The sequence below is a fragment of the Anguilla rostrata genome, chromosome 7, assembly GCF_018555375.3.
Source record: "Anguilla rostrata isolate EN2019 chromosome 7, ASM1855537v3, whole genome shotgun sequence".
NCBI classification, from domain to species: Eukaryota; Metazoa; Chordata; class Actinopteri; order Anguilliformes; family Anguillidae; genus Anguilla; species Anguilla rostrata.
Genome location: NC_057939.1, coordinates 13,307,677 through 13,318,839, shown reverse-complemented (window position 1 = coordinate 13,318,839; position 11,163 = coordinate 13,307,677). Strand labels below are relative to the sequence as shown.

General features: G+C 43.0%; 1 protein-coding gene across 1 annotated transcript; it reads right to left on the bottom strand.

The window, feature by feature from the left end:
• Positions 1 to 595: 595 nt before the first annotated feature.
• Positions 596 to 11,129, bottom strand: dennd11 (DENN domain containing 11). Its single transcript, XM_064342915.1, has 9 exons — positions 10,555 to 11,129; positions 8,701 to 8,800; positions 8,438 to 8,596; positions 7,528 to 7,684; positions 7,192 to 7,330; positions 6,414 to 6,545; positions 6,134 to 6,284; positions 4,218 to 4,286; positions 596 to 3,841 (listed from the first exon to the last, which is right to left on the bottom strand). The coding sequence occupies exons 1-9, from the start codon at positions 10,940 to 10,942 to the stop codon at positions 3,646 to 3,648; spliced, it is 1,491 nt and encodes a 496-aa protein (XP_064198985.1). The 5' UTR covers positions 10,943 to 11,129; the 3' UTR covers positions 596 to 3,645.
• Positions 11,130 to 11,163: the final 34 nt, after the last annotated feature.

Sequence of the window (11,163 nt, the reverse complement as noted above, 5' to 3'; positions counted from 1 at the left end):
GACAGCCAGGAAACATTGAGGTTGTCTTTTTATGGTGTACTGCTGTGGTGTATAGGACAGCAAAATTGGCACTATGAAGAGGGAGAAGTAACAAGATTATAAAATGCACACACAACTGTTTGATCATCCACGTTTTTGAAGTCAGTTATATGTCTGTGTGCACAAATCTAAACTGATGCCTGTGAGAATACTGAGGAACTGGATAAGCACCAAGGCTATGAAGGAAAGGAAGAAGATGGAGGGAGTAGACCTATCTTCCAACAAAATATCTCTCTATCACTTCTGGAAGAAAAACAACTCCATGTTTGTGTTGTAGAGTATAAATTAATATTTTTGTTTGAAATTGATATTTTACAATATGTTTTCTACTACTGTACCACTCAGAGCAAATGTTACTGTTCAGTATTCAACAAAATTCATATTTCAGGGTGCAATTGCTGCAGATATATTAAACTGGGGGCACTTGCCTCAAATATATACCAGCTCTGCTAAAAAGAGTAATAAATGTATTTACATGTCAAATCACACTTGTATTGTTTGAAAAACCGTGCCTTACAAAAACTTCTACTGTAAATTAAAATGGAATTTCAAAGAATAGAATAGAATAACTTTATTTTTCCCAGGAGGAACTTTAGGTAACAAACATGTAATGACAGATACCTGGCTCTTCATGTTGCCATCACAGAATCATGACGTCACTGTATGTGGACTCGATTTATAACATTCACTAAGCTGCCATATACAAGGTATATTACACCAATAAAATTACACCAATAAAATAAAATATGTACATTACAACAGTCCCTTTCCATGTTAAGTAAATTACTGTTGTGGCTGGGCTAGGTAGTAGAATAGTGAAGCTCAGTGAGTAGAGGGCCAAAAAAAGGTTAATGGGGCAATATCTGAGAGTAAAGTGGAGCTGCAAGGGGAAGTGTTCAGGGCTACCTGGGTAATTTCAAAATCCCAGGTTCATCTGTATGTGTCCCACCCTGGATTTGTAGTCTTGTTACAGGAGCTGACATTGCCTTCTCCGTACTCATTTTGGAAAAAAAACAAAAAAACAAAACACTTCTGGGATGACAATATTTTCTCTCTGCTGCATTTCATTTAATGTTTTTAATAGCCAATAGTGCAGTCAACATAAATCTTATAAATAGAAAAAATACTTTGTTGACCTATATACAGAGCATAATACATACAGTCTCACCAGCTTGGCCTCCAGGTCTGGCATGAGCTCCTCTCCCAGGTCTGAAACCCCCCCCCCTCCCCCCCCACCCCCCCCCCACCCCAGTCAGAGAGGTTGAGAGATCCTCAGCACAAACAGATGGGTTCTGTCTACACTGGAGGGGGTTAATCCCCTCTCTAGCCTGCGGGACTGACATCACTGGAACAAGTGCCTAGTGCACAAAGAAGCCTTTGTTACAGTGAGCAGAGGGAAACAGCTTTTTTTTTTTTTGCATGCGGGAAAACACAAACTGGGCTTATATCTGACATCAAGCTGCATAACTGTTTTTGTCATTTTTATCACGTCCAATTTACAAACCAGTCCAGCTCATTTAAATAAAATAAAAATGTGCTGCTGGACGAGAAGTCCTGGCTAAACACACAGCACACTGTATGGTCATCCTTTCCCCTTGTGGAGAGTGCCAGTTGAGTCCATCTGCTCGTTTAAACACATCTGCTGGCAGAGCATTAGGCCATTTGCAATAGAAATACAATACAACAGTATTTTCACAAGCTCAGAAATTTAAATAAAAGTACAGTATGTTCTATATTTATTTGTGGAGGTGGAGCAATCATTAAGTAGGCCGTAATAGGGAATCACATCCACAGATTAAGATCAGTTCCTTTTGTAATTAATAAAAATAAACTGGAAATAGCATTTTCTACAATGCAGTGAACCTGTACTGCAAAAACACTTGAGAGTTATTATTCCAAAAATCAACAAGAAGAAAATCAAACCAACTGAGCAGTTAATAATTATCCCTAACTGACAGACCAACAGACAATGAGACAGAGGCCATTGGGTATATCCCTCAAGTAAAAACAAAATTATTTAATATTAAATCCAACCATTGCTATCACTTCCTTCTTCCGTGAAGGTAAGCATTTAGATAAATACATAAATTTGTGAATTTATTTTCCCTCTTTCTGTTAAATAAATATCCAACAATCAAAAAAGAGAAAGGTTATTACAAGCAAAGGCATAGCAAGAGAGGTCTCATTTCATCAACAACCACCCTCACTTGGAATGCTGTCATAGGCTTACAGTTTGCCATCATTAATATTTATTTTTACAATTAAAACGTGCACACGCACACACTCATGCACGCACACAGACTCTTTCATGGTTCTGATCCAGATCCCTCATCAGAAACCAGACTTCTGGAAAAAGGCAGCCTCCCTTCCTTGCAAACCCCAATGCTCACTCTACATGTAAATGTGTCCATTTCTCAAGTAAAACAGACACTTATAGAGCCTCTCCTCCACAGAGCAGGACAGCAGAGCTTGCGTTTGTTCAAGTCTAGTAACAGATTTGAAATGGATTGCGTGCGACACCCTCAAAACCTGAGAACCTCGGCATTCCATTCCTTTTCAAACAAAGCCATCTCTATGAAGGCGACTCTCTCTGTGCTTATTTTAAACTGGACCCTTGCTGTCCACTTGTGGCCAGTCCTGGTATCTGGACAGTGTGTGATACGCTACTGATCCACACTCATTGGAAAAGTTCTACTACGCTCCTAAAAAATAATTAATGAAAGATTCTTTCTCTATGACTGAATGAAAAGAGGTAAAAGAAAGAAATCACATTAACGGATGGTCTGCTATTGCTGGTAATGCACACGTTATTGATTCACTCTGTTTGCTTCATCAGCGAAGGCTCCAAATACAGCAGCAGTACAATTAGCGAAATACTGTAGGGAAAATGAAATGCCAGACAGTCACAGCGCAAATGACAAATTCTGTCCTTCCCTTTTCCTCCCAATGAAATACAGACCCATAGAAGATGAGTACCTGCTGAAAAGGATTAAACTGAACACAACTGTTGGAGAACCCATGACTGGAGTCTTCTTCCAACAATTCTACAGAAAGTGTCCTGCCACTCAGTCCACAGGCTTACTGGTTTACAAAATCAATTCTCCAGAAAAAAGTACTGGAGATAGAGACAGTATTCCGTCCTTACTGAAGAAAGCAGGTGGAAGAGGCACATTAAAGTACAAAAAAACCATTTCCTCTGTTGTTCCTTTGCTTTTCCTCATTCCGGGATGTTTCAGTTAAAGCGAGGTGAAGAGAGCCAATGAAAACACTTCCGTAATGTCATGCCCCAGGTGGAAGTACATTCTGCCACTGAGGGAGAAAGGAGGGACCTACGAACAAGATTGACGGGCAGACCGACCAACCAACCAAAATGACTGAGACAGGAATAATACATGGATAACAATGTTTGGACACAGAATGCAGGACCCACACAGCACAAAGGAACCAGAGTATTTCCAGAGGCGGGTCAAAGGGCAGGTTCACGGCTGTTCAGCAGGACAGATGCCATACAGGCATGAGGTGGAGGAGGAGTAATCTCCCAACCCTGGGGTAGTGGCAAGGGGCAGTGTGTTCAGACCAAAGGGGCAGGAAACAGGGGAGGTGTCTTTAGGGGCAGCAGGGATTGTCGATGACCAGCATGGCATCGATGCCGTACAGCTCCAGCAGGTCCACCAGGAAGCCGCGGTCACCCTGGGGGTCCAGCCCCATGGCCCTCACGTGGTCCGTGGTCAGGGTGGGGTCCGCACTCCCCGCCACCTCAGACAGAGTCTGAAAGATGCGGTTGTTCTGCTCCATGAAAAACCTGCCGAGATGATAGAGACAGCAGAAGTGTCAGGTGACCCGTGTTGGGCCCACAGCCAAGTTCACAGAGTCACAGGACAACCTTTCATATACAACTTTAGCATGTAGAACACAGGCTCCCAATCGACCCGCGGGGGTCGCTAGGGAGCAATGAGACGTGAACTCCTAACGGACTGAGTCCTCCTCAGTACCCTGGGCGATGCAATCACCAATTACATGTCAACCTATGGAGCTGCCGGCCACAGCCATCACTGGCACAGTCCGGATTAAATCCGAGGCTGTGAGGCTCATCCATGCACTACAATGTGGTGCCTTAACCGAATGAGCCACCCAGCAGCTAGATAGAGTTATTCTACTCCTGAACACTGTATACTCACAGGATAAAGAGGTCCTCTTCGCTGGAGGTGCAGTCTCCATCCACCTCCTGAGAGTAGAGAAGCATCTGCCTGAAGAGACCAAAATCACTTAGGTCAGCATCATCTCACCACCATCAGCCAAAACTATTTTTTCATTGTTATTACACATTAGCAACGGCATCATCAAGCTATCAGCCATACTACCCTGTAGTTTTCTTTAGCCAAACAGCCAAAAAAGAGGGACTAGACTTGGATGGAAAAATGCTGGGTAAAATAAGTTGTTGTTGTAAATAGGGCTGCTGAACCAGTAGGGGGCACTCTTGCCTCTGGACAAAGTAAATAAGTCGTTATGGAGACACAGTGCTGTAGGAGGAGCCCACTTTCAGACAAGGCTATTAAAACAGAGCTTCAGTCACTGCGGTCATTATGGGAATTATCTAAAGAATAGGTAAGTATAGTAAGTGTTAGTTTTATTAACATGCATATGAAATTACACAAGAACCAATAAATAAGATTGCTCCTAAAAGCACAAAAGAGGAAATGCACATTTGCACGACAGACTGAGCATTAGTAAACGCAACAGAACAGAAACGTGAAATATGAATAACAATGTGAAAACCAGAGTCATTAAAAATGATTTGTTCCCTGGTGCTGAGCTGAAATTAGTACTCTGTAAACAAGGGACAGAAAGACATTAAAATGTGTTCATATTAGCGGCATGATGATAATCTGCGTCCCCTGGATGTTCATGCTATCAATAAAACCATTCAGAACACCATGATGAATTTATAAGCACATGAATCAAGTAAACCCTTCATTATGTGGCAGCCATGAATGCACTTCTCTGTTGAATAGGCATCAACCCAAACGAATCTAAAAACTTCAGTATTAAGTGTTCAGTCTTCAGTATTAAGGGAAATTAGTCACAATAGGAAACATGTTACATGTAAATTATATATATGGGGCGGTCACTGTCACAGTCTGAGATAATGCCAGACACAAAAATGCGGTTTATTCTAGAATCCTCTGGTAGTATCGCACTCGTCTTTTCTTGCATCCACCTACAAGTGTGGACTTCTCCCAGAATTAATCTCTGCAGGGAGCACTATTGACAGCAGTAGTGATTTATGACTGGGGAAATTCCCCCTTCTACTTTTCTCAGAGAAACTGTATTCCGCAGAGAGGTTATAACATTGACAGGGGCAGCAAGTGATGTGAGGGTGGTTTTTTAAAATGTTAACTACAGAACATGTGTACGTGCTTATAATTTACAATCAGGTGCGATTTGCCGGTTCACACAAAATGATAAGCAGATCTGTGGGTTATGCATGTTTGGTGAATCTAATATGAAATAGGTTGAGAATTATTATTATTATTATTATTATCATTTTAAACAAATAGAAGCACATATCACAATTGTTTAATGAATAAGGCCCTGGCTATCAAACACTTGAGTCATCCCCACTACAGCTGATTGTACTCCCTTGCTTCCCTCCCCACCTTCCCTATGCTAAATAACTGAACTCTCAGTTGTCCTTCCAGACTATTTGTTATCATATATTTAAAAATTTAAATATATCATCATAACCAGCAGCAACAATGCCGCCATCATCATCATTGTAAATTTTACTGAGCAAAGGCAGCCTACGCTTCAAAACAAGACTTGTCAAGTGTTTTAGTCTTATAATGAGACTTATAAAAACTTTATTTTTCTCTCAAGCAGAAAATATTAGCTTGATTTACAGTTACTTTTTGCTTGTCAATTGAAACTGTCCCACCCCATTGGAAAATCTTGAAATTAGTCAAACTGTCTTACCTCATTGTCAATCATTTTTTTCTTATTTAAAAAAGTAATAGAAAAAGATTTCAAATATAAATAGAAGACAGAAATCCTAAAAAAAAAAAAAAAAGACATTTCTTGTTTGGCAGTCCAATACCTCTGCTCACTGAGTTTCCTGTACTTCTCCCGGTCAGCACTGTTGATGCGAAGCATTGCCTGCAGGCTCTCTCTGTGTGTCCTCACGTTCTGGTTATCCACGTAAACATCGTACAGCTCTTTTTTCTCCTCAAAGATCTTCTCTGTGGTACCTACATACACATACAGAAACACACCCACATACTCAGTTAATTCACACCTCATTTTCCAGAATGAAACAATGTACTGAAAGCTCATGGGTGGGAATTCCACGTGAGGCCTGGGACCGAGCCTGAACTCACAGGCCACATAAGACAGCTCCGTCTCCAGGGTGGTGATGTCAGCCACGTTGATGTAGAAGAAGGGTCGGAACTCGGGCACTGCCACGCCCACCCCGGGCAGGGACACGTTGGCTAGGCAACAGCAGCAGTATACTGTGGAGGACATAAAGCAAATGTAGTACACGCCACACATGAGTACAAAGAGTGCACAGTTGGGACGCACAGTTCTGAACATGCTAACGATGTTAAGCTAATGTATGATCACATTTACAATGAACATAAAAGAGCCAATCAAAGAGCCAATGTTCTATTGCCTCTGGCAGTACACACCAAAAATATCCTTGGAACTTACAGCATTCTGATTTAATGTTTACTAAGTAGGCACACTGACCTCTCTTTCTTCAGTGACTCAGCACAAGACCAGTACAGGATATTGCATGACGTCAGAACAATTTACACAAATCTGATATAGCCAAAACCAAATGAGTTGAAGAGCGTCTGATTACACAGAGTACCTTTTCAACTGTAAGTATATGCAACTGTTTCCAACCAATGGGCCAAGTCTTTCTTTATATAAACGGCATGGCTTGCCAAATAAAGGTTTGCTTTTTATAGACTCTCAACATGTCATAGCATTGACTACCGAAAATCAATACATTCCAAGTATGTCTGGACTTGCAGTCAATTGCAACGGTAAAAAGCACACATCTCTCTCTCGTAGTTCAAAGCTGTGGCCCTAGCACCGAGAAACGTGTGCCTGAGTGACAGAGAACCCATCGCCACCCCCACTCCCACACACCCCTGTAGCAGACCACTCCGATGGGCGGAGGGGAGAAGATGAGGATACGCCTCCGCAGCAGGGCGAACTTCCAGAGGACCATGATCTGCTCCCCAAAAAAACGGATGAACTGGGACATGCAGCCAGCCGGATGGGTGATCTACAGGAGGTTCACGGAGGGAGACAGGGAGGACATACATATCATAATCATCATCATCATCATCATCGCTCAATACTGGCCGTTTTTGAAAACGTTTTGAGAAGACCTGCTGAATTGCAGACGTTTCCACTGAAGAATAACCAGTAATAAAAGATCTGATTTGCGATCACAGCGTGGCGCAAGCAAACATATCCCACCTTCATCTCGGGGTGCATGCAGCGATTCAGCGTGGCCCCCCAGGCACTCGTCGGGCAGGTGGTGATCAGGCCATTCCCCGCGGGGGGCAACAGGGCCTTCTTGTCCTCATAGAAGGCCTCCAGGGGAGAGTATTGCCCTGGACACTGCAGCTGGTGCCTGCATTGAGACACATTCAATAGGTCACCCAGCATAGGGCATTACCACGGGATATCACAATAAACAAACACTGACCAGTGTGTCATTTAGGCATGCTGGCAGGGTCACTGCAATGAGCCACTACATCACAGACAGAACAGAGATTAATCCGCAACCTGGAAGAGTTTACCACGATTACAATATGTTAATCCCAAGATGTGTGCTAATTAGGTACTCTAACATTCCCTGCAAGTCAATACTGGCCCATTTGGGCGTCTGGAGGTCAATATTGCAATGTTGACTCAGCGCCGAAAATCTTTATGTACCAGACATTGAGAAAGGCTGGCTGCAGTGAAACACTGCCTCTGTCTGAAGCACTACAGACATTTCCTTGTAACCTGAGAAAAGCACCCTCCTCAGCGCATATCTTTACTTAGAATAACAAGTTAGTTGACTCATTGCTCTAGGAATTGCCACTGGGGAGATAAGCTAATGTTTAAACATTCAAACTGCATGGGAGTGGAATCAGCTCTAGAATAACTGCCGCAGACTGAATCTAACTGGTATTCAGTGACCCCAGTGACTCTAAAAGTATCATGTATTATAGATTAATAAATTACAAAAAGAGAAGAAAGATGAGGAGGAAGCAGGGAGAAAGGGAGATAGAAACAAAGATGATAGAGAGAGATTTAGAAATTAAGAAGAGAGAGAGAGAGAGAGAGAGAAAGAGAGAGAGACAAGGTTAAGTCAACTTGGGTGGGGAGGAGCACTCACCTGACCTGGTTCTCCAGGAAGTGCATGTAACGATACAGCAGGGTGTAGGAAGGGGACAGGATGCCCACAGACTTCATGCGTGCCCCTCTCTCCAGCTCACTCTCCACAGGCATGTTGGCGAAACACGCCAGCCCAAAGTAGCACCCTTTACGGAAATATCTGGGAAGTGGGGGAGGGGTGGGACAGAAAATTAACAGGTGCACATCACGAGGCCCAACACAGTTACTGCTGGTTACCATGCAGGAGGAAAGTGAGACGCTTACATGAAGTCGCTGGTGATCCTGTGAGAGCCGCTGGCCATGGACTTGAACTCCACCCCATCCAGATTGATATCCTGAGGCAGACACCACTCCACCATGTTACCTGTCCATCACAAACCGACTCATTATTATCAGTTCATGCCTAACGCAATCGTTTCTGCTTCCAACATTGCACAGAGGATCAATGTCACCCTTCCAATAGAAGTCACTATGTAAAAAAAAAAACTATCCCCATCTCTGAATCTCTTCCACCATTCTCTTGGGCACTGTTACTCTCACGCGTGTCCGTTCAGGGAAAAGGGAAGTTTGTGGTTAAGAAAGAATGCAAACATAGACAGCATATATTGCTTTCACTGACTGACTGACACAACTACTGTCCCGGAGAGATCCATGAAAAGGGTATTTTATTAGCTGAAAGCGGTAGGTAATGGAGAGAGGTAGCTGAAAGTGGTAGGTAACAGACAGAGAGGGGCTGTCTGTCCTTAGCTGCTTGTTTAGCACACAGAACCTTGCCCACCTTAAGGACAATTTCTTTCAGAAGTGGGAGGAAATATTTGCTTCAACAGAAACTTACATCTACACACAGTGAAAAAGGAACTGTGAGTAGATGTGTGACAGTGCCATCTCACATAAGGAATAAAGGCAATAGGCCTTTATTGAAATTGGCTTTATGTTGTATTACAAATATGTATACTCAGAATGGTGTCACCAGCCTGAAAGATGTCAAGTCTAACAATATATCTGAGGGTTCAGACAATGGTGCATCCTTATTAAACATGACATGACTTGCTATAGAAAAGAGAAAATCATAATGTCATGGTCCCTCAAATTCAATTTGATTATGGCTTATGGGAGAAACCCAAATGAAACAAAAACCTCAAATTTGAGCTTGTCTCAGTGAGTTAGACACCACCGTAACTGACCTAGGCATAGATAAATATTTTAAAGCTGAAGCACTCCTAAACAGACTGCTCTCTCTCCTGTTAAATATTAATGACCCCAGCCTTGCAGTTCCAGTTCCCTGGAGATCCGTTATCAGGGAACGAGTCTTGTGACGTCTGTGAGTCACTTGACATCCTGAGGAAACACACTACCTATATCCCTCATGCACACATACAGACAACTCCTTGGAACAAGAGGTGTGCAGTGCCATTTCAGACAGGCAGATTTAATACTGGCCATTTTAAGCCTGCCATTCAGTTCAAGGTCAGAACAAGTGATTTAGAATTCAATGACACAAACTGACAATGCCACAGGAATGACAGGTAATTGGACGCAGAACACCCACCTATGATCTACTTTCTCATTGTGTCCAACGCATTTATAATGTTCCTTGAACTATGCATGCAGAAGAGCTAGTTGTGTTGCCAAACCGTTCGGGCTGAATGCAAGATTAGCGAGAGTTCAGGGTTTCATGGGGATCCGCTGATCTAGGAGAAGTTTTAGTATCCACAAGTATTCATCATGGGTTTTTGGTTTTTGTTGTCCGTTTGATCTCCCCACCCCCACGAAAAAGGTGAAACACTCTCCAATAATGAATCATCAACACTGAAAGACTTTCTATCTTAAAACGACTGTTAACAGTAGGCAGCAGTTTGTTTTAATGTGGATATTTGGCCACGTTAATATGGTGTGTTACTTCATTCTTCTATGTTTTGCTATTGAAAAGTGGAAATGTGGCTGCTCTTTAGTAGAAACTTTAAGCGAGGCTATAGCGTTATTTTTTATACCTAGTGTAAACAGGGAGGTTTACAAACCTTGGTATGACACTTGCTGTTGATAATCAAAAGAAAATTCAGTATCTGGGCTGCTTTATCATTTGAATCCTTATCAATTGCAGGCTAGCTTGCTACTCACCCGATCTTGTATCAAATGTCACCACGAAAACAGCAACAATTTGGTCCTTTTCCTCCCATTCCGCCGCCCTGTGATCTTTCGTAGAGACTCCCTCCCAGTCGGGAAACGCAAGGTCTCCCTTGGGATTCTGTGCATCCCATCCTGGCCCTGTGTGCACAACAGCACCGGTGAAACTTGTGTCCCCACTGACAACAGCTGCTACATTCGCAGCACCTCCTGGACTCGTGCTCCATCCCGTCCCAGGAGCCGTGCTTCCCAGTGCACGGGGGTTTGCTGGGCTTGGTTCGGAAGCATTCTCTTTTTCTGGCGACGGAAATGCAGCGGTCGGTCCTGCTGGGGGAAGCTCTTCCCAGTCGAGCAGCGGAGCGCGGTCCGACTGCTCTACCATCGTAGCTAGGTTCTCACTGTAGACACAGTGGGTAAACAACGCGTAGCTACCCTCAATGCGAAAGCATTAGCAACTCGTTTGTGACAGCTAAATACCAACGTAAACGAAACAAAATCATTGAATAATTGCAAAAACTACTGCAGTTATTATTCACACAATTACACCCAGTCCGATCGCTGATAATAAATACGGCAGCTCCAATCTGCTTGGTGTTGGCAGGC